This window comes from Phasianus colchicus, chromosome 37 (genome assembly GCF_987193195.1).
Source record: "Phasianus colchicus chromosome 37, bPhaCol1.hap1.1, whole genome shotgun sequence".
NCBI classification, from domain to species: domain Eukaryota; kingdom Metazoa; phylum Chordata; class Aves; order Galliformes; family Phasianidae; genus Phasianus; species Phasianus colchicus.
Genome location: NC_143472.1, coordinates 1,444,541 through 1,467,559, shown reverse-complemented (window position 1 = coordinate 1,467,559; position 23,019 = coordinate 1,444,541). Strand labels below are relative to the sequence as shown.

General features: G+C 56.0%; 2 protein-coding genes across 3 annotated transcripts in view; one reads left to right on the top strand and one right to left on the bottom strand.

Moving 5' to 3' along the window:
- PLCB3 (phospholipase C beta 3) overlaps positions 1-17,341 on the bottom strand; it is a 110,943-nt gene extending 93,602 nt beyond the window's left edge. For both annotated transcript variants that reach the window (XM_090129761.1, XM_090129762.1), the window contains exons 1-4: positions 17,199-17,341; positions 7,952-8,029; positions 5,174-5,242; positions 1,610-1,750 (exon numbers count right to left, since the gene is read on the bottom strand). In XM_090129761.1, the coding sequence (XP_089985887.1) occupies positions 1,610-1,750; positions 5,174-5,242; positions 7,952-8,029; positions 17,199-17,297 (387 nt within the window). In that variant the 5' untranslated portion in view covers positions 17,298-17,341. The remainder of the gene's footprint in view (positions 1-1,609; positions 1,751-5,173; positions 5,243-7,951; positions 8,030-17,198) is intronic.
- Positions 17,342-18,223: 882 nt separating this feature from the next.
- On the top strand, positions 18,224-21,715 carry PPP1R14B (protein phosphatase 1 regulatory inhibitor subunit 14B). Its single transcript, XM_090129764.1, has 4 exons — positions 18,224-18,543; positions 20,457-20,540; positions 21,279-21,311; positions 21,457-21,715. Exons 1-4 carry the CDS (start codon positions 18,280-18,282, stop codon positions 21,523-21,525), a joined length of 450 nt encoding a protein of 149 aa, XP_089985890.1. The 5' UTR covers positions 18,224-18,279; the 3' UTR covers positions 21,526-21,715.
- The last annotated feature ends 1,304 nt before the right edge of the window (positions 21,716-23,019 follow it).

Here is a 23,019-nt window from a genome sequence, read left to right as displayed (position 1 = left end):
CCCCCCAAGTCCCCCCATAAGACCCCCAAATCCCCCCATAGGCCCCCCAAATCCCACATAGGGCCTCGAAACCCCTCATAGGACCCCCAAATCCTCATAGGATCCCCAAACCCCACATCGGACCCCCAAATCCTCACATAGGACCCCCAAACCCCACATAGGACCCCCAAATCCTCCCCAACACCCCCCATAAGACCCCAAATCACCCCCCAAATCCCCCATAGGACCCCCAAACCCCACATACAAACACCAAACCCCACATAGGACCCCCAAATCCTCCCCAAATCCCCCCATAGGACCCCCAACCCCCCCCAAATCTCCCCGTAAGACCCCCAAATCACCCCCAAACCCCACACAGGACCCCCAACCCCCCCCAAATCCCCCCATAAGACCCCCAAATCCCACATACAACTGCCAAACCCCACATAGGACCCCCAAATCCTCCCCAAATCCCCCCATAAGACCCCCAAATCCCCACATAAGACCCCCAAATCCCCCCATAGGACCCCCAAATCCCACATATGACCTCCAAACCCCTCATAGGACCCCCAAATCCCCACGTAGGACCCCCAAACCCCACATACAACCACCAAACCCCACATAGGACCCCCAAATCCTCCCCAAATCCCCCCATAGGACCCCCAAACCCCCCAAATCTCCCCGTAAGACCCCCAAATCACCCCCAAACCCCACATAGGACCCCCAACCCCCCCCAAATCCCCCCAGAAGACCCCCAAACCCCACATAGGACCCCCAAATCCTGCATATGACCTCCAAATCCCCTATAGGACCCCCAAACCCCACATACAACTGCCAAACCCCACATAGGACCCGCAAATCCTCCCCAAATCCCCCCATAGGACCCTCAAACCCCCCAAATCTCCCCGTAAGACCCCCAAATCACCCCCAAACCCCACACAGGACCCCCAACCCCCCCCCCAAATCCCCCCATAAGACCCCCAAATCCCCACATAGGACCCCCAAATCCTCCCCAAATCCCCCCATAGGACCCCCAACCCCCCCCCAAAACTCTCCGTAAGACCCCCAAATCACCCCCAAACCCCACACAGGACCCCCAAATCCCCCCATAAGACCTCTAAACCCCTCATAGGACCCCCACATCCTCACATAGGATCCCCAGATCCCCACATAGAACCCCCAAACCCCACATAGGACCCCCAAATCCTCCCCAAATCCCCCCATAAGACCCCCAAATCCCCACATAGGACCCCCAAATCCTCCCCAAATTCCCCCATAAGACCCCCAAATCACTCCCAAACCTCACATAGGACCCCCAAATCCTCCCCAAATTCACCCATAAGACCCCCAAATCCTCCCCAAATCCCCCCATAGGACCCCCAATCACCCCCAAATCCCACGTAGGACCCCCAAATCCTCCCCAAATCCCCCCATAGGACCCCCAATCACCCCCAAATCCCACGTAGGACCCCCAAATCCTCCCCAAATCCCCCCATAGGACCCCCAATCACCCCCAAATCCCACGTAGGACCCCCAAATCCTCCCCAAATCCCCCCATAGGACCCCCAAATCCTCCCCAACCCCCCCCATAGGACCCCCAAATCCCCCCCCCCCCCCAAATCCCCCCAACCTGTGCCACGTCGTCCTGCACAGCCACGAAGTTGAGGAAGGAGATGCTGACCATATCGGGGCCGTGCACCACCGTCAGCAGCCGCTCTATGGGGTGCCCCCCCGGCTCCCCAAAACCCAGAGCCTCCCGTGCACGAGGATCCTAAAACAAAAAAAAGGGGGGGGGGGGGGGAAGTTACCCCAAAATTGGGGCATCCAGGAACCCTAAAATAGGGCAGCGGGACCCCAAAATGAAAGACGGGACCGCAAAAAGGAAATGGGATCCTAAATGGGTCACCGGGACCCCAAATGGGGGATGGGAGCCCCAAAAAGGAGATGGGGCCCCAAAATGGGGGGATGGGACCCCAAATGGGGGATGGGACTCCAAAATGGGGGGATGGGACCCCAAAAAGGAGATGGGACCCCAAAATGAGAGATGGGACCCCAAAATGGGGGGATGGGACCCCAAATGGGGGATGGGATCCCTAAGTGGGGGATGGGACCCCAAATGGGGGATGGGATCCTAAATGGGTCACCGGGACCCCAAATGGGGGATGGGACCCCAAAATGGGGGGATGGGACCCTAAATGGGTCACTGGGACCCCAAATGGGGGATGGGGTCACAAATAGGAGAGGGGACCCCAAAATGGGGGGATGGGACCCCAAATGGGGGATGGGACCCAAAAATGGGGGGATGGGACCCCAAAAAAGAGATGGGACCCCAAAATGAGAGATGGGACCTGAAATGGGGGGATGGGATCCCTAAGTGGGGGATGGGACCCCAAATGGGGGATGGGACCCCAAAAAGGAGATGGGATCCTAAATGGGTCACCGGAACCCCAAATGGGGGATGGGACCCCAAAATGGGGGGATGGGACCCTAAATGGGTCACTGGGACCCCAAATGGGGGATGGGGTCCCAAGATGGGAGATGGGACCCCAAAATGGGGGGATGGGACACCAAAAAGGAGATGGGATCCTAAATGGGTCACCGGGACCCCAAATGGGGGATAGGACCCCAAAATGGGGGGATGGGGCCCTAAATGGGTCACTGGGACCCCAAATGGGGGATGGGGTCACAAATAGGAGAGGGGACCCCAAAATGGGGGGATGGGACCCCAAAAAGGAGATGGGACCTCAAAATGAGAGATGGGACCCCAAAATGGGGGGATGGGACCCCAAAAAGGAGATGGGACCTCAAAATGAGAGATGGGACCCCAAAATGGGGGGATGGGACCCCAAAAAGGGGATGGGACCCCAAAATGAGAGATGGGACCCCAAGATGGGAGGATGGGATCCCTAAGTGGGGGATGGGACCCCAAATGGGGGATGGGACCCCACAAAGGAGATGGGATCCTAAATGGGTCACCGGGACCCCAAATGGGGGATGGGACCCCAAAATGGGGGGATGGGACCCTAAATGGGTCACTGGGACCCCAAAATGGGGGGATGGGGTCCCAAATAGGAGAGGGGACCCCAAAATGGGGGGATGGGACCCCAAATGGGGGATGGGACCCCAAAATGGGGGGATGGGAGCCCAAAATGAGAGATGGGACCCCAAAAGGGAGATGGGACCCTAAATGGGTCACCGGGACCCCAAATGGGGGATGGGACCCCAAAATGGGGGGATGGGACCCCCAAATAGGAGAGGGGACCCCAAAATGGGGCACCAGGATCCTAAATGGGACATGGGACCCCAAATGGTGCACTGGGACCCCAAAACTGGGAGATGGGACCCCAAAATGGGAGACAGCACCCCAAAATGGGGCACCAGGATCCTAAATGGGAGATGGGACCCCAAAATGGGGCACCAAGATCCTAAATAGGAGATGGAACCCCCAAATGGGGCACTGGGACCCCAAAATAGAAGATGGGATCCCAAATGGGGCACCAGGACCCCAAATGGCGGATGGGACCCCAAAATGGGGGGATGGGAGCCCAAAATGAGAGATGGGACCCCAAAATGGGGGGATGGGACCCCCAAATAGGAGAGGGGACCCCAAAATGGGGCAGCAGGATCCTAAATGGGACATGGGACCCCAAAATGGGGGACAGCACCCCAAAATGTGTTACCAGGATCCCAAATGGGAGATGGGACCCCAAAATGGGGGGTGAGACCCCAGTGCTCCCAGTCCATCCCAGTGCCTCCCATTCCCATCTCAACCCATCCCAGTCCCTCCCAGTCTCTCCCAATCCCACCCCAGTGTCTCCCAGTACCCTCTATTCCCATCCCAGTGCCCCCCAGTGCTCCCAGTCCATCCCAGTGCCTCCCATTCCCATCCCAGTCCCATCCCAGTCCCTCCCAGTGCTCCTTATTCCCATCCCAGACCCTCCCAGTCTCTCCCAGTGCCCCCCAGTTCCATCCCATTCCCATTCCAGTCCCATCCCAATTCCTCCCATTCCCATCTCAACCTCTTCCAGTCCCTCCCAGTCTCTCCCAGTCCCTCCCAGTGCCTCTCATTCCCATCCCAGTCCCCCCAGTTCCATCCCAATCCCTCCCAGTCCCCCCAGTCCCTCCCAGTCCTTCCCAGTGCCCTCCAACTCAATCCCAGCCCCTCCCAGTCCCATTCCAGTCCCTCCCAGTGCTCCCAGTCCATCCCAGTGCCTCCCATTCCCATCCCATTCCCATCCCAGTCCCATCCCAATCCCTCCCATTCCCATCTCAACCTCTTCCAGTCCCTCCCAGTCCCATCCCAGTTCCCTCCAGTCCCTCCCAGTCCCATCCCAGTCCTTCCCAGTCCCCCCCAGTTCCATCCCAGTCCCTCCCAGTCCCATCCCAGTCCCATCCCAGTTCCCTCCAGTCCCTCCAGTCCCATCCCAGTCCCTCCCAGTCCCCCCAGTTCCATCCCAGTCCCTCCCAGTCCCATCCCAATTCCCCCCAGTTCCATCCCAGTCCCTCCAGTTCCATCCCAGTCCCTCCCAGTCCCATCCCAGTTCCCCCCAGTTCCATCCCAGTCCCTCCCAGTCCCATCCCAGTCCCTCCAGTTCCATCCCAGTCCCTCCCAGTCCCATCCCAGTCCCTCCCAGTCCCCCCAGTTCCATCCCAGTCCCTCCCAGTCCCATCCCAGTCCCATCCCAGTCCCTCCAGTCCCTCCCAGTCCCCCCAGTTCCATCCCAGTCCCATCCCAGTCCCTCCAGTTCCATCCCAGTCCCTCCCAGTCTCATCCCAGTCCCATCCCAGTTCCCTCCAGTTCCATCCCAGTCCCTCCCAGTCCCATCCCAGTCCCTCCAGTCCCATCCCAGTCCCTCCCAGTCCCCCCAGTTCCATCCCAGTCCCATCCCAGTCCCTCCAGTTCCATCCCAGTCCCTCCCAGTCCCATCCCAGTCCCATCCCAGTGCTCCCAGTCCATCCCAGTGCCTCCCAGTCCCATCCCAGTCCCATCCCAATCCCTCCCAGTCCCTCCAGTTCCATCCCAGTCCCTCCCAGTCCCTCCCAGCCCCATCCCAGTCCCTCCCAGTCCCATCGCAGTTCCTCCCAGTCCCTCCCAGTCCCTCCCAGTCCCATCCCAGTCCCTCCCAGCCCCATCCCAGTCCCCCCAGTCCCATCCCAGTCCCTCCCAGTCCCTCCCAGTCCGTCCCAGTCTCACCCTGGGCACCCTGGCATAGCGCCCGTTGCGGGTATCTCTGATCACACAGACGTCCAGCAGCTCCACCTCCTGGGGGGGGGGGCAGGAATTGGAGCCCCCAGTAACAACCAGTAACAACCAGTAACAACCAGTGACCCCCCCCCAGTGGCTCCCAGTAACAACCAGTGACCCCCACCAGTGACCCCCCCGAATGGCTCCCAGTGGCTCCCAGTAACAACCAGTGACCCCCCCAGTGCCTCCCAGTAACAACCAGTAACAACCAGTGACCCCCCCAGTGGCTCCCAGTAACCACCAGTGACCCTCCCAGTGGCTCCCAGTGGCTCCCAGTAACAACCAGTAACACCCACTGACCCCCCAATGGCTCCCAGTCGCTCCCAGTAGCAACCAGTGACCCCCCCAGTGCCTCCCAGTGCCCCCCAGTAACAACCAGTGACCCCCATAATGGCTCCCAGTAACAACCAGTGACCCCCCCAGTGCCTCCCAGTGCCCCCCAGTAACAACCAGTAACAACCAGTGACCCCCCCAGTGGCTCCCAGTAACAACCAGTAACAACCAGTAACAACCAGTGACTCCCCCCAGTGGCTCCCAGTGCCTCCCAGTAAACAACCAGTGACTCCCATAATGGCTCCCAGTAACAACCAGTGACCCCCCCAGTGGCTCCCAGTGGCTCCCAGTAGCAACCAGTAACAACCAGTGACCCCCCAATGGCTCCCAGTGCCCCCCAGTAACACCCACTGACCCCCCCAGTGCCTCCCAGTGCCCACCAGTAACAACCAGTGACCCCCATAATGGCTCCCAGTAACAACCAGTGACCCCCCCAGTGGCTCCCAGTGGCTCCCAGTGGCTCCCAGTAACAACCAGTAACACCCAGTGACCCCCCGAATGGTTCCCAGTGCCCCCCAGTAACAACCAGTAACACCCAGTGACCCCCCCAGTGCCTCCCAGTATCAACCAGTATCAATCACTGACCCCCACAACGGCTCCCAGTGCCCCCCAGTAACACCCAGTGACCCCCCCAATGCCTCCCAGTATCCCCCCAGTATCTCCCCCAGTAGATCCCAGTATCCCCCAGTTCCCCCCAGTATCCGCTCAGTGCCACCCAGTTCCCCCCAGTATCCTCCCAGTTCCCCCCAGTATCCTCCCAGTGCCCCCCCAACGTGTCCCAGTGCCCCCCAGTATCCTCCCAGTATCCTCCCAGTGCCCCCCCAACGTGTCCCAGTGCCCCCCAGTATCCTCCCAGTATCCTCCCAGTGCCCCCCCAACGTGTCCCAGTGCCCCCCAGTATCCTCCCAGTATCTCCCAGTGCCCACCCAGTGGCTCTGATTTTGGGGTCCAGTATTTGGGGTTTAGGGTTTGGGGTGGGGGGTTTTAGGGTGGGGGTCTGGGGTGGGGATTTGGGGTGGGGGTTTTTAGGATGGGGATTTTGGGGTGAGGTTTTTAGGATGGGGATTTTGGGGTGAGGTTTTTGGGGTGAGGGATTTTGGGGTGGGGATTTTGGGGTGGGGATTTGGGGTGAGGGATTTTGGGGGATTTGGGATGGGGGATTTTGGGGTGAGAGTTCTGGGATGAGAGTTTTGGGGTGGGGGTTTTTGGGGTGGGGGTTTTTGGGTGGAGATTTGGGGTGGGGGCTTTTGAGGGTGGGGATTTGGGGTGAGGGTTATTATGGTGGGTGTATGGGGTGGCGATTTTGGGGTGGGGGGTTTTTGGGGTGAGGGATTTTGGGGTGGGGGATTTGGGGTGGAGTTTTGGGTGGAAGTTTGAGGTGGCGATTTTGGGGTGAGGGATTTTGGGGTGGGGGATTTGGGGTGGGGGTTTTTAGGGTGGGGGTTTGGGGTGGAGTTTTGGGTGGAAGTTTGGGGTGGGGGATTTTGGGGTGGGGGATTTTGGGGTGGGGATTCGGGGTGGGGGTTATGGGGTGGGGTTTCGGGGTGGAAGTTTGGGGTGGTGGATTTGGGGTGAGGGTTCTGGGGTGGGGATTTGGGGTGAGGGTTTTGGGGTGGGGATTTGGGATGGAGGATTGGGGTGAAGGTTTTGGGTTGGGGATTTTGGGGTGGGGGATTTTGGGGTGAGGGTTCTGGGGTGGGGATTTGGGGTGGTGGATTTGGGGTGAGGGTTCTGGGGTGGGGATTTGGGATGGAGGATTGGGGTGAAGGTTTTGGGGTGAGGGTTTTGGGTTGGGGATTTTGGGGTGGGGGATTTGGGGTGGGGATTTGGGGTGGAGTTTTGGGGTGAGGGTTTTGGGGTGGGGGTTCTTGGGTGGAAGTTTGGGGTGGGGGATTTTGGGGTGGGGATTTTGGGTTGGGGATTCGGGGTGGGAGGTTGGGGTGGGGTTTCGGGGTGGAGGTTTGGGGTGGTGGATTTGGGGTGAGAGTTTTGGGGTGGGGGTTTTGGTGTGGGGATTTGGGGTGAGGGTTTTGGGGTGGGGATTTGGGATGGAGGATTGGGGTGAAGGTTTTGGGGTGAGGGTTTTGTGTTGGGGATTTTGGTTTGGCGTGCGGGTTTTGGGGTGGGGATTTGGGATGGGGATTTGGGGTGAGGGTTTTGGGTCTGGGATTTTGGAGTCGGGGATTTGGGGTGAAGGTTTTGGGGTGGGGGGTTTGGGGTGGGCATTTTTGGGGTGGGGATTCGGAATGGGGGGTTTTGGGGTGAGGGTTTTTGGGGTGTAGGATTTGGGGTGCAGATTTGGGTTGAGGGATTTGGGGTAGGGTTTTTGGGGTGGGGATTTGGGGTGAGGGATTTGGGGTGAGGGATTTGGGGTGGGGGTTTTTGGGGTCTCACCATGCTGGGGCCGTTCCAGTAGAGGTAAAATCCGTCCTCATCCACACGAAGGGTCACCAAAGTGCGGGTGGGGGGGTCCTATGGGGTGGGGGGTCAGAGGGGGGAACCCCAAAACTGCCCCCCCCCCCCCCACAAATCCCAAATCCACCACACAGACCCCATAAGGACCCCCAAAACTCCAAAGGAACCCAAAAACCCCATAACAGACCCCCCCAAAACCCATAGAGAACCTCGAAGCCCCAACTGGACGCCCCCCAAAACGACCCCAAAAACATAAAGGAACCCCACAAGGACCCCAAAACCCCATAAGGTTCCCCAAAAACCCCACAGGGACCCCCAAAAACCCATAGGAAACCTCAAAACCCACAGGGACAGCAAAACCCTACAAAAGATCCCCAAAACCATTCAAAAGCCCCATTGGGAACTCCCCCCACCCCCCCATAACCCAAAGGGAACCCCAAAACCCCACAGGGACCCCCAAACCCCACAGGTATACACCAATGGGACCCCAAAACCCAAAGGGAAACCCCAAAAGCACCAAGGAACCCCACAGGAACCCCATAACTCCACAGGGACCCCATAGGGACCCCAAAACCCCACAAAATGACACCAAAACCCCACAGAGACCCCATAGGTCCCCCCAAAATCCCTTAGAGGCCCCAAAACCCCACAAAATGACCCCATAGGGCCCCCCAAAATCCCATAGAGACCCCAAAACCCCATAGGGACTCTATAGGGCCCCCCAAAACCCCATAGGGACCCCGAAAACCCCACAGAGAATCCATAGGGACCCCAAAACCCCACAAAATGACCCCAAAATCCCCAAAGGGACCCCAAAATCCCACAAAATGACACCAAATCCCCACAGAGACCCCATAGGGCCCCCCAAAACCCCATAGAGACCCCAAAACCCCATAGGGACTCTATAGGGCCCCCCAAAACCCCATAGGGACCCCAAAACCCCACAAAATGACCCCAAAACCCCACAGAGACCCCATAGGGCCCCCCAAAATCCCATAGAGACCCCAAAACCCCATAGGAACTCTATAGGGCCCCCCAAAACCCCATAGGGACCCCCAAAATCCAGTAGAGACCCCATAGGGACCCCAAAACCCCACAAAATGACCCCAAAATCCCCAAAGGGACCCCAAAACCCCATAGAGACCCCAAAACCCCATAGGGACTCCACAGGGACCCCCCAAACCCCATAGGGACCCCAAAATCCCACAAAATGACACCAAATTCCCACAGAGACCCCATAGGGCCCCCAAAAACCCCATAGAGACCCCAAAACCCCATAGGGACTCTATAGGGCCCCCCAAAACCCCATAGGGACCCCAATACCCCACAAAATGACCCCAAAATCCTACAGAGACCCCATAGGGCACCCCAAAATCCCATAGAGGCCCCCAAACCCCATAAGGACTCTAAAGGGCCCCCCAAAACCCCATAGGGACCCCAAAACCCACGAAATGACCCCATCGGGCCCCCCAAAATCCCTTAGAGACCCCAAAACCCCACAGGGACTCTATAGGACCCCCCAAAACCCACTAGGGACCCCAAAACCTCACAAAATGACCCCAAAATCCCAGAGAGACCCCATAGGGCCCCCCAAAATCCCATAGAGACCCCATATGGCCCCCCAAAACCCCATAGAGACCCCAAAACCCCATAAGAACTCTAAAGGGCCCCCCAAAACCCCATAGGAACTCCCAAAACCCCACAAAATGACCCCATAGGGCCCCCCCAAATCACTTAGCGACCCCAAAACCCCACAGGGACCCCAAAACCCCACAAAATGACCTTAAAACCCTACAGAGACCCCATAGGGCTCCCCAAAATTCCATAGAGACCCCAAAACCCCACAAGGACTCTATAGGGCCCCCCAAAACCCCACAAGGACCCCAAAACCCCATAAAATGACCTTAAAACCCTACGGAGACCCCATAGGGCTCCACAAAATCCCATAGAGACCCCAAAACCCCACAGGGACTCTATAGGGCCCCCCAAAACCCCATAGGGACCCCAAAACCTTACAAAATGACCCCCAAATCCCATAGAGACCCCATAGGGCCCCCCAAAATCCCATAGAGACCCCAAAACCCCATAGGAACTCTATAGGGCCCCCCAAAACCCCATAGGGACCCCCAAAATCCAGTAGAGACAACATAGGGACCCCAAAACCCCACAAAATGACCCCAAAATCCCCAAAGGGACCCCAAAACCCCATAGAGACCCCAAAACCCCATAGGGACTCCACAGGGACCCCCCAAACCCCATAGGGACACCAAAACCCACAAAATGACCCCAAAATCACACAGAGACCCCATAGGGCTCCCCAAAATCCCATAGAGACCCCAAAACCCCATAAGGACTCTAAAGGGCCCCCCAAAACCCCATAGGAACTCCCAAAACCCCACAAAATGACCCCATAGGGCCCCCCCAAATCCCTTAGAGACCCCAAAACTCCACAGAGACCCCATAGGGCTCCCCAAAATCCCATAGAGACCCCAAAACCACATAGGGACTATATAGGGACCCCAAAACCCCATAGGGACCCCAAAACCCCCCAAAATGACCCCATAGGGCTCCCCAAAATCCCATAGAGACCCCAAAACCCCACAGGGACTCTATAGGACCCCCCAAAACCCCATAGGGACCCCAAAACCCTACAAAATGACCCCAAAATCCCAGACAGACCCCATAGGGCCCCCCAAAATCCCATAGAGACCCCAAAACCCCATAGGGACCCCAAAACCCCACAAAATGACCCCAAAATCCCAGACAGAGACCCCATAGGGCCCCCCAAAATCCCATAGAGACCCCAAAACCCCCACAGGGACCACAAAACCCCACAAAATGACCCCAAAATCCCACAGAGACCCCATAGGGCCCCCCCAAATCCCTTAGAGACCCCAAAACCCCACAGAGACCCCATAGGGCTCCCCAAAATCCCATAGAGACCCCAAAACCCCACAAAATGACCCCAAAATCCCAGACAGACCCCATAGGGCCCCCCAAAATCCCATAGAGACCCCAAAACCTCCACAGGGACCCCAAAACCCCACAAAATGACACCAAAATCCCACAGAGACCCCATAGGGCCCCCCAAAATCCCATAGAAACCCCAAAACCCCCACAGGGACCCCAAAACCCCACAAAATGACACCAAAATCCCAGACAGAGACCCCATAGGGCCCCCCAAAATCCCTTAGAGACCCCAAAACCCCATAGGGACCCCAAAACCCCATAGAATGACCCCAAAATCCCACAGAGACCCCATAGGGCCCCCCAAAATCCCATAGAGACCCCAAAACCCCATAGGGACCCCAAAACCCCACAAAATGACCCCAAAATCCCGGACAGAGACCCCATAGGGCCCCCCAAAATCCCATAGAGACCCCAAAACCCCCACAGGGACCACAAAACCCCACAAAATGACCCCAAAATCCCACAGAGACCCCATAGGGCCCCCCCAAATCCCTTAGAGACCCCAAAACCCCACAGAGACCCCATAGGGCTCCCCAAAATCCCATAGAGACCCCAAAACCCCACAAAATGACCCCAAAATCCCAGACAGACCCCATAGGGCCCCCCAAAATCCCATAGAGACCCCAAAACCTCCACAGGGACCCCAAAACCCCATAAAATGACACCAAAATCCCACAGAGACCCCATAGGGCCCCCCAAAATCCCATAGACACCCCAAAACCCCATAGGGACCCCAAAACCCCACAAAATGACCCCAAAATTCCGGACAGACCCCATAGGGCCCCCCAAAATCCCTTAGAGACCCCAAAACCCCACAAAATGACCCCAAAACCCCATAAGGAAACATTTTATGGGTTCTCCCCCCCCCCTGGCCCTAAAACCGATGTAAAAAAATGGGATTTGGGGTCACCCCTCCCCCCCCCCTTCGTTCTGCATAGCAGAAATTGGGGCAAAAAAGGGCGGATTTGGGGCATGGAGGGGTTGGGGGGGGGGGGCACCCAAAATTTGGGGTTTTTTGTGTTAATTTGGGGGGGGGGGGAGTTGAAATTCTGGGAGATTTTGGGGGGTTTTGGGGGGTTTTAGGGCAAATTTTGGGGGCATTTTGGGGCAAATTTGGGGCATTTCTGGTGGATTTGGGGGCAAATTTGGGGGGCATTTTCAGTGGATTTTGGGGCTTTTAGGGCAAAATTTGGGGGCATTTAGGGCAAATTTTGGGGCATTTTGGGGCATTTTCAGTGGATTTGGGGGCATTTGGGGGCTTTTAGGGCAAATTTTGGGGCATTTTGGGACAAATTTGGGGCATTTCTGGTGGATTTGGGGGCAAATCTTGGGGCATTTTCAGTGGATTTGGGGGCATTTTGGGGCTTTTAGGGCAATTTTTGGGGGCATTTGGGGGCAAATTTGGGGCATTTCTGATGGATTTGGGGGCAAATTTGGGGCATTTCTGATGGATTTGGGGGCAAATTTTGGGTCTTTTAGGGCGAATTTTGGGGCATTTTGGAGAATTTCAGGGTTTTTAGGGCAAATTTTGGGGCATTTTGTTGGATTTGGGGGCAAATTTGGGGGCATTTTCAGTGGATTTGGGGGCTTTTAGGGCAAATTTTGGGGGCATTTTGGGGCAAATTTGGGGCATTTCTGATGGATTTGGGGGCAAATTTTGGGTCTTTTAGGGCGAATTTTGGGGCATTTTGAAGAGTTTCAGGACTTTTAGGGCAAATTTTGGGGCATTTTGTTGGATTTGGGGGCAAATCTTGGGGCATTTTCAGTGGATTTGGGGGCATTTGGGGGCTTTTAGGGCAAATTTTGGGGGCATTTTGGGGCAAATTTGGGGCATTTCTGATGGATTTGGGGGCAAATTTTGGGTCTTTTAGGGCGAATTTTGGGGCATTTTGAAGAGTTTCAGGACTTTTAGGGCAAATTTTGGGGCATTTTGGTGGATTTGGAGGCAAATTTTGGGGCATTTTCAGTGGATTTGGGGGCTTTTAGGGCAAATTTTGGGGCATTTTGGGACAAATTTGGGGCATTTCTGGTGGATTTGGGGGCAAATTTTGGGGCATTTTCAGTGGATTTTGGGGCATTTTCAGTGGATTTGGGGGCTTTTAGGGCAAATTTGGGGGGCATTTGGGGGCAAATTTGGGGCATTTCTGGTGGATTTGGGGCAATTTTGGGGTTTTTTAGGGCGATTTTTCGGGCATGTTGGGGTTATTTTGGGGTATTTGGGGGCATTTTCAGTGGATTTTGAGGCATTTTGCGGCTTTTAGGGCAAATTTTGGGGCAGTTCTGGTGGATTTAGGAGCAATTTTGGGGTCTTTTAGGGCAATTTTGGCGGCAAATTTTGGGGCATTTTGGTGGATTTTGGGGCATTTTGAGGCATTTCAGGGCTTTTAGGGCAAATTTTGGGGCATTTTGGTGGATTTGGGGGCAAATCTTGGAGGATTTTCAGTGGATTTGGGGGCATTTGGGGGCTTTTAGGGCAAATTTTGGGGCATTTTGGGGCAAATTTGGGGCATTTCTGAAGGATTTGGGGGCAAATTTTGGGTCTTTTAGGGCAAATTTTGGGGCATTTTGAAGAATTTCAGGGCTTTTAGGGCAAATTTTGGGGCATTTTGGTGGATTTGAGGGCAAATTTTGGGGCATTTTCAGTGGATTTGGGGGCTTTTAGGGCAAATTTGGGGGGCATTTGGGGGCAAATTTGGGGCATTTCTGGTGGATGTGGGGGCATTTGGGGGCTTTTAAGGCAAATTTTGGGGCATTTTCAGAGGATTTTGGGGCATTTTGTGGCTTTTAGGGCAAATTTTGGGGCATTTTGCTGCAAATTTTGGGCATTTTTGGTGGATTTTGGTACAAATTTTGGGGGCAAATTTGAGGCATTTTGGGGAAACCTTGAGGTCAAACTGGGATGAATTTGGGGAGAATTTGGGGGATTTGGGGTGAACTTGAGGGATTTGGGGGCAAATTTGGGGGATTTTAGTGTAAATTTGGGACATTTTAGGGCAAATTTAGGGGATTTAAGGGCAAATTTGGGGGATCTGGGGTGAATTTGGGACATTTGGGGTCAACTTGAAGTGAATTTGGGGGATTTGAGGGCAAATTTGGGGTCAGTTTGAGGGATTTGGGGACAAATTGAAGAAAAAAATGGGAGATTTAAGAGCAAATTTGGGAGATTTTAGGGCAAATTTGGGAGATTTGGGGCCACTGGCAGTTTTGGGGCAGTTTGGGTCAATTTTGAGCCATTTTGGGGCCGTTTTTAGGTAGTTTGGGGGCAGTTTGGGTCAGTTTAGGGCCAATTTAGGACCGTTTATGGACATTTGGAGACATTTTGGGGTGATTTAGTGCCATTTTGGGGTCATTTCAGGGCAGTTTGGGTCATTTGGGGCCACTTTGGGGCCATTTATGGACATCTGTGAACATTTTGGGTCACTTTGGGGCCATTTGAGGGCATTTGGGGTCAGTTTAAGGCCATTTTGGGACCATTTCAGGGCATTTTGGGTCACTTTGGGGCCATTTCAGGGCATTTTGGGTCAGTTTAGGGTCACTTTGGGGCCATTTCAGGGCATTTTGGGTCAGTTTAGGGTCACTTTGGGGCCATTTCAGGGCATTTTGGGGCCATTTCAGGGGATTGTGGGGTGGTTTGGGTCAGTTTTGGGCCATTTCAGGGCATTTTGGACCATTTCAGGGCCATTTGTGAGCATTTTGGGTCAGTTTAGGGTCACTTTGAGGTCGTTTCAGGGCATTTTGGGGCAGTTTAAGTCCACTTTGAGGCCATTTCTGGACATTTGGGGTCAGTTTAGGGCCATTTTGAGGCCATTTCAGGGCATTTTAGGGCAGTTTGGGTCGGTTTTGGGTCACTTTGGGGCCATTTGAGGGCAGCTTAAGGCCAACTTGGGACACTTTCAGGGCATTTTGGGTCAGTTTCTCACACTTTAGTGCCACTTAGGGGCAATTTCAGGACATTTTGGGTCTCTTTAGGGCCACTTTGGGGCCATTTCACAGCATTTATGGAAATTTTGGATCGGTTTAGGGCCATTTGGGGGCCACTTCAGGGCATTTTGGGGGCATTTGGGGTCAGTTTAGGGCATTTTGGGGCCATTTCAGGGCATTTTGGGGCAATTTTGGGGCTATTTCAGGGCATTTGGGGTCATTTGGGGTCAGTTCAGGGCCACTTTGGGGCCATTTCAGGGCATTTGTGGACATTTTGGATCTGTTTAGGGCCATTTTGGGGTCATTTCAGGACATTTTGGGGCATTTGGGGTCGGTTTTGGTCCACTTTGGGATCACTTCAGGGCATTTTGGGTCACTTTATGGCCATTTTGGGGCCATTTTAGGGCCACTTCAGGGCATTTGGGGTCATTTTGGTCAGTTTAGTGCCACTTTGGGGCCATTTCAGGGCATTTATGGAAATTTTGGATCGGTTTAGGGCCATTTGGGGGCCATTTCAGGGCATTTTGGGGGCATTTGGGGTCAGTTTAGGGCATTTTGGGGCAATTTTGGGGCTATTTCAGGACATTTGGGGTCAGTTTGGGTCAGTTTGGGGCCATTTTGGGGCCATTTCAACACATTTTGGCTCAGTGTGGGGCAGGCTAGGGCCATTTGCAGGCCATTTGAGGACATTTTGGGTCAGTTTGGGTCAGTTTAGGGCCACTTTGGGGTCATTTCAGGGCATTTTGGGTCAGTATGGGGCCATCTTGGGGCCATTTCAGGACATTTTGGGTCAGTTTGGATCAGTTTAGGGCCATTTTGGGGCCATTCCAGGGCATTTTGGGTCAGTTTAGGGCCATTTTGGGGCCATTTCAGGGCATTTTGGATCAGCTTGGGGCAATTTGGGGGCCATTTCAGCACATTTTGGGTCAGTTTGGGTCAGTTTGGGGCCATTTTGGTGCCATTTCAGGGCATTTTGGGTCAGTTTGGGGCAGTTTTGGGGCCATTTCGGGACATTTGGGGTCAGTTTGGGGCAGTTTAGGTCCACTTTGGGGCCATTTCAGAGCATTTTCAGTCAGTTTGGGTCAGTTTTGGGGCTTCTTGGGGCCATTTCAGGGGATTTGGGGTCAGTTTGGGGCAGTTTTGGGGCCATTTCAGGACATTTAGGGTCAGTTTGGGGCAGTTTAGGGCCATTTTGGTGCTATTTCAGGGCATTTTAGGGCATTTTGGGTCATTTTAGGGTCATTTGGGGGCCATTTCAGGGCATTTTGGGTCATTTTGGGGCCATTTCAGGGCATTTTAGGGCATTTTGGGTATTTTAGGGTCACTTTGGGGCCATTTCAGGGCATTTTGGGTCAGTTTGGGTCAGTTTTGGGGCACCTTCGGGCCATTTCAGGGCATTTTGAGTCAGTTTGGGTCAGTTTAGTGCCATTTTGGGGCCATTTCAGGGCATTTTGGGTCATTTTGGGTCAGTTTAGGGCCACTTTGGGGTCATTTCAGGGCATTTGGGGTCAGTATGGGGCCATCTTGGGGCCATTTCAGGACATTTTGGGTCAGTTTAGGGCCATTTGGGGGCCATTCCAGGGCATTTGGGGTCAGTTTAGGGCCATTTTGGGGCCATTTCAGGGCATTTTGGATCAGCTTGGGGCAATTTGGGGGCCATTTCAGCACATTTTGGGTCAGTTTGGGGCCATTTTGGTGCCATTTCAGGGCATTTTGGGTCAGTTTGGGGCAGTTTTGGGGCCATTTCGGGACATTTGGGGTCAGTTTGGGGCAGTTTAGGTCCACTTTGGGGCCATTTCAGAGCATTTTCAGTCAGTTTGGGTCAGTTTTGGGGCATCTTGGGGCCATTTCAGGGGATTTGGGGTCAGTTTGGGGCAGTTTTGGGCCATTTTGGTGCTATTTCAGGGCATTTTAGGGCATTTTGGGTCATTTTAGGGTCATTTGGGGGCCATTTCAGGGCATTTTGGGTCACTTTGGGGCCATTTCAGGGCATTTTGGGTCAGTTTAGGGTCACTTTGGGGCCATTTCAGGGCATTTTGGGTCAGTTTGGGTCAGTTTTGGGGCATCTTCGGGCCATTTCAGGGCATTTTGAGTCAGTTTGGGTCAGTTTAGTGCCATTTTGGGGCCATTTCAGGGCATTTTGGGTCATTTGGGGGCAGTTCAGGGCCACTTTGGGGTCATTTCAGGGCATTTGGGGTCAGTTTGGGGCAGTTCAGGGCCACTTTGGGTCATTTTGGGGCAGTTCAGGGTCAGTTTGGGGCCATTTCAGGGCATTTGGGGTCAGTTTGGGGCCATTTCAGGGCATTTTGGGGTTCCCCCCGGGGTCCCTCCTCACCTCGTCCCAGCGGATGAATTTGCTGCCCTGCACCAACATGGCGGGGACCCGCGGCGGCTCCAACGGGAGCGGAACCGGGACCGGGCGCGGCGCCGCCATGATTGCACCGGGGCGGGCCGGGGCGGGGGGGCGGGGCTACAGAGGAGAGCCGCGAGGCGATTGGTGGAACCGTGGGAAAGGGGGAGGGGCCAGCGGAGAGAAGCGCGCGCCGATTGGTGGAAAGGCGGAAAGGGGCGGGGATGAGAGCGGCGCGCGTGCGCGGACGTGCATAGAGGGCTCAGTGGGCGTGGCCTGGTGCGGAAATGGGCGTGTCCAAAGTGAATGGCGGTATGAAGGGAGGGGGCGGGGTCTCGTTTTGTAAAAGGGCGTGGCCTCGTGGAAAGGGGGCGTGGCCTCGAGGTATCCGGAAATGGGTGTGGTCCCAAAGATTTGAATGGAGGGATTTGAATAGAGGGAGTCGGGGGTGAATGGGCGCTGTCTTATGGAAGGAACCGTGGTCTGAGCCACGTGCGGCCGTTATAAACCGAGAGTGGTCCCAGCTCGCTGCATCGCCGCTTTAAGTGAGCGAGGTCTCCTCCGAAGGGGCGTGGTCTCAAGGAGGGCGGCGTGGTTTCATTGGGGTCGAAAGTCCAATAGGTGGGTCCCACCCAACTCATCGCCCCTTTAAAAAGACGCGGTCTAACAGCTGTCCCGAAGATCTCAAACGAAAGGGTGGACCTCACCAGGACCATCGCCGCTTTTAAGGAGGCGTGTTTTAACTGCAGAGGGCGTGGCCTCACGTAAACTGGGCGTGGCCACACAGAATGAGCTTTTTCTCAGCTCGGCGTTGCCGCTTTAAAGCCTCTCGGATGGTCCCACAACCTGCATCGCCGCTTTAAGGGGGCGTGGTCTCACCGGGTGGAGGCGTGGCTCCGTGCTGGCAGTTTCAGCTCTTTACCTCCGCATCGCCGCTTTAAGAGAGCATCGGCCCCATCAATCACATCGCCGCTTTAACCGAGCGAGGCACGCCGCCTTTTCTCCACACAAAGCCGTTTCCGTTTCCGGAAGGGCGGCTTCCGGTTCCGGTCCGGCAGGGCAGGGCATGGCGGCGCCGTGCGGCCACCCGGGCCCTCCAGCGCCGCCGCCTCCCCCCGCCGGGCCGGGGCCGAGCTCAGCGCCGGGACCGCGGGTTTGCTTCGCAACGGGACCGGAGGGAGCGGACGGAGCGGCGGTCGGGGCGGAGGAGGCGGCGGGAGCGCGGAGAGGAGGGAAGGTGACGGTGCGGTACGACCGCAGGGAGCTGCGGAAACGGCTGCACCTGGAGGAGTGGATCCTGGGGCAGCTCACGGCGCTCTACGACTGCCGGGTACGAGCGGGGGGGGGGTGAGGGCACCGGTAATAACGGGGGAAGGGGCGGAGGGCCACGCCCCCCAAATCCCGGTTACACGTTTAGGTCCCGCCCTCAAGCCACGTGACCCCCTTTAGGCCACGCCCCCAAGGCCGCCGACCCTCATAGGCCACGCCCCCTGATCCGCATGACCCCAAACCATGTGACCCCATTAAGCCCCGCCCCCAAATCCTGTGACCCCCCTTTAGGCCTCGCCCCAAACCACATGGCCCTTTTAGGCCACGCCCACAAGCCACCCGACCCCCATAGGCCACGCCCCCTAATCTGCACGGTCCCACATAGGCCCCGCCCCCAATCCACGTGCCCCGCTTAGGCCCCACCCTCAAACCACGTGACCCCATAGACCCCGCCCCCAATCCACATGCACTTTAGGCCCCACCCCCAAGCCATGTGACCCCTTAAAGCCCCACCCCCCAATCCCACTGACCCATTTAGGCCCTGCCTGCCAATCAACATGAATACCCTTTATGCCCCGCCCCCAAACCACGTGACCCCACTTACGCCCCGCCCCAAACCACATGATCTCAGGTAGTTTCCGCCCCCAAACCATGTGACCCCTTTTAGGCCACACCCCCCAAACCACATGACCCTACTTATTCCCCGCCCCCAAATCACCGGATCCCTTTAGGCCCCACCCCCAAACCACGTGATCCCTTTAGGCCCCGCCCCCATTTCCCAGGATCACTTTCTGCCCCGCCCCCAAGCCACGTGACCCGTTTTGGCCACACCCCCAAGTCACGTGACCCCATTTAGCCCCCCCACCCAACCTGACCCTTTATGCCCCGCCCCCAATCCATGTGCTCCCTCCAGGCCCTGACCCAGCCTGACCCTTTTAGGCCCCACCCCCAAGCCACGTGACCCCATAGACCCGCCTCCAAACCACGTGACCACTTTAGGCCCCGCCCCCAATGCATGTACCCCCTTTGTGCCCCCCGTATTTTGAAGACCCCATATTTGATGCCCCCTCCCCCCCAAATTTTGGGACCCCCTGCCATTTTTAAACACCCCCCCCCCCCCCCCATCAATTTTGGGACCCCCCCCCAGTTTTGAATCCCCCTTTCAGTTTAGGGATCCCCCCATATTTGAAAACCATCATTTCCCCCCCCCCAAATTTTGGGACCCCCTGCCCTTTTTAAGGACCCCCCCCAATTCTGGGACCCCCCCTCAGTTTTGGGTCCCCCCCCAAGTTCTGAATCCCCCCTTCAGTTTAGGGATCCCCCCATATTTGAAAGTCAACCCCCCCTTCCCCAATTTTGGGACCCCCTGCCCTTTTTAAGGGCCCCCCCCTCAATTTTGGGACCCCCCCTCAATTTTGGGTCCCCCCCCAAGTTCTGAATCCCCCCCTTCAGTTTAGGGATCCTCCCATATTTGAAAGTCCACCCCCCCTTCCCCAATTTTGGGACCCCCCCTCAATTTTGGGTCCCCCCCCAAGTTCTGAATCCCCCCCTTCAGTTTAGGGATCCCCCCATATTTGAAAGTCAACCCCCCCTTCCCCAATTTTGGGACCCCCTGCCCTTTTTAAGGGCCCCCCCCTCAATTTTGGGACCCCCCCTCAATTTTGGGTCCCCCCCCAAGTTCTGAATCCCCCCCTTCAGTTTAGGGATCCTCCCATATTTGAAAGTCCACCCCCCCTCCCCCAATTTTGGGACCCCCTGTCATTTTTGAAGACCCTCCCCCCCTCAATTCTGAAACCCTTCAGTTCTATGATCCCACCACCTTTAAAGGTTGCTCCTTTAGGTTTAGAACCCATTGCCATTTTGGAAGACCCCCCCCTCCAAATTCTGAGACCCTCCCCCCCCTAATTTCGGGCTCACACTCAATTCTGAGACCCCCCCCTTTGAATTTTGGGTTCCCCCCCCCCCCCCCCATAGGAGGAGGAGATCCCAGAGCTGGAAATTGACGTCGATGAACTCCTAGAGATGGAGAGCGACGGCGCCCGCAGCGCCCGCGTTCAGGTACCCAAATTGGGGAGGGGGGGGCCTTAAAAATTAGGGGGGGCTCCTCAACATTGTGAGGGGGCAGAGCTGTGGATCCCCCCCCCCAAAAAAAAACCTCAAAAACCTGTAAAATTTGGGCTGAAATGCCCTGAATTTGGGCTGGAATCAATGAGAGAATATTTGCACGTTCGCTCCCAACATTTTGGGGTAGCCCCACATTTTTGGGGTGAATTTCTCCAATTTTGGGGTTTTAGGCTTCTTTCCCTCCCACCCCCATAAGGGGAGGCCCAACAATTCCCACAAAACCCCACAAAATGCCCCAAAAATTCCCCCAAATTTGGGTGAAATGGCCGCAAATTTGGGCTGGAATCAATGAGAGAACATTTGCACGTTCGCTCCCAACATTTTGGGGTAGCCCCACATTTTTGGGGTGAATTTCTCCAATTTTGGGGTTTTAGGCTTCTTTCCCTCCCACCCCCATAAGGGGAGGCCCAACAATTCCCACAAAACCCCCCAAAATGCCCCAAAAATTCCCCCAAATTTGGGTGAAATGGCCGCAAATTTGGGCTGGAATCAATGAGAGAACACTGCGTGTTCACCCCCCCCACGTTTTGGCGTCCCCCCCCAAATTTTTGGGGTGAATTCCTCCAGTTTTGGGATTCTGCTCCCCCACTGCTATAAAGGAAACCCCAAAAATCCCCTAAACGTCCCCCCCCCCAAAAAAAATCCCCTTCTGATCCCAATTTCCCCCCATAGGAAATCCTGGTGGACTGTTACAAACCCACAGAGGTAAGTGAGACCGGAAGGGGGGGGGGGTTGGAATTCCAATCCCCCCCCCCAAAATTGTGCCCCCCTCCCATATTTGGGGTCTCCCCCCCCCAATTTGGGGGTCCCCCCTCCCCTTTTTAACCTTTTCTCCCCCCCCCCCCCATAGGCATTCGTCTGTGACCTGCTGGACAAGATCCGAGGGATGCAGAAACTCAACACCCCCCAAAAGAAGTGACCCCCCCCTGCAAATTTGGGGACCCCCCTCAATTTTGGGGGACCCCCCCCGTTTCGGGGACCCCTCCCTCAATTTTAGGCCCCCACCCATTTTGGGGACCCTCTCCCCTCTCAATTTTTGGGCCCCCTCCCAATCCAGCCCCCCCCCCCCCTCCAATTTGGTTGATTCCCTTCCCATTTTGGAGACCCCCCCCCCTTTAATTTTGCCCCCCTCTCCCCAATTTGGGAACCCCCCCAATTTTGGGAACCCCCCCAATTTTGGGAACCCCCCCAATTTTGGGGAACCCCCCCTCAATTTTTGGGGCCAGCTCCCATTTTGGGGACCCTCCTTAAATTTTTGGGCCCTTCCCCCCCCCCCCCCAATTTGGGTGATCATCCTCCTCCCATCTTTAGGGCCCCCTCCCATCAATTTTGGGGCCCCCCTCCATGTTGAGGACCCCCCCCTATTTGAGCCCATCCATTTTGGGGCCCCCCCCTCACAATTTTGGGGCCCCCCCCGCAGCGATAATCACATCAACCCCCCCCCCTTCATATCCGTTATCCCCCCTCCCCATAATCCCAATTTGGGGTGGGGGTCCCACGGGGGGGGGGTTCAGTTTTGAGGGTGTGTGTCCCCCCCCCCCATTGGGGTCTGTGTGTCTGTGTGTGTGGCGGGGGGGGGGGGGGGGGGGGGGGCATCGTTTTTTGGGTGCTTTTTTAGCGATTTTGGGGTCTTTTATTATTTGTCCCAAATCTGTGACTTTTCGGGGTTGTTTTTATATGGATTTAATAAAGCGCCGTTTTGACATTTCTGGGGGGGGGGCGTCTGGTGATCCTCAACCCCCCCCCCCCGTTCTCCCCCCCCAAAATACCCCCCCCATTTCACCCCCCCTCCCAAAAAATTCCCCATCCCAAAAGCTCTCCTAAATACCCCCCCATGTCTGTCGACCCCCCCAAAATGACCCCCCCCCAAGTCCCCTCATAAATTCCCCATCCCAAAGGCCCCCCAAATCCCCCCCCATGTCTTCCCCCCCCAAAATACCCCCCCATGTCCGTCCACCCCCCCTAAATTCCCCCCTAAATTCCCCATTCCGAAGGCCCCCATCCCAAAACCCCTCCTAAATACCCCCCTATGTCCACCCCCCCGAAAATGACCCCCCCAAAACCCCCCCATGTTCGCCCCCCAAAATCCCCCATCCCAAAAGCCCCCAAATACCCCCCCATGTCCATCCAACCCCCCCCCATAAGTCCCTCCCCCAACCCCCCCCATAAATTCCCCATCCCAAAAAGCCCCCCTAAATACCCCCCCCATGTCCACCCCCCCAAAATGACCCCCCCAAAATCCTCCCCCATGTCTGTCCATCCCCTCCCAAATCCCCCCCCATAAATTCCCATCCAAAAAGCCCCCCTAAACACCCCCCCATGTCCACCCCCCCAAAAAAAGACCCCCCAAATCCCCCCATGTCTGCCCCCCCAAAATTCCCCATCCCAAAAGCCCCCCTAAACACCCCCTCCA

What these genes read in the sequence shown, in the direction of transcription:
- PPP1R14B (XM_090129764.1), top strand. Translation starts at nt 18,280, where the DNA reads ATGGCGGCGCCGTGCGGCCACCCGGGCCCTCCAGCGCCGCCGCCTCCC. An exon ending in CGGCGCTCTACGACTGCCGG is followed by an intron (nt 18,544 to 20,456) that starts GTACGAGCGGGG and finishes CCCCCCCCATAG; the next exon opens with GAGGAGGAGATCCCAGAGCT. An exon ending in ACTGTTACAAACCCACAGAG is followed by an intron (nt 21,312 to 21,456) that starts GTAAGTGAGACC and finishes CCCCCCCCATAG; the next exon opens with GCATTCGTCTGTGACCTGCT.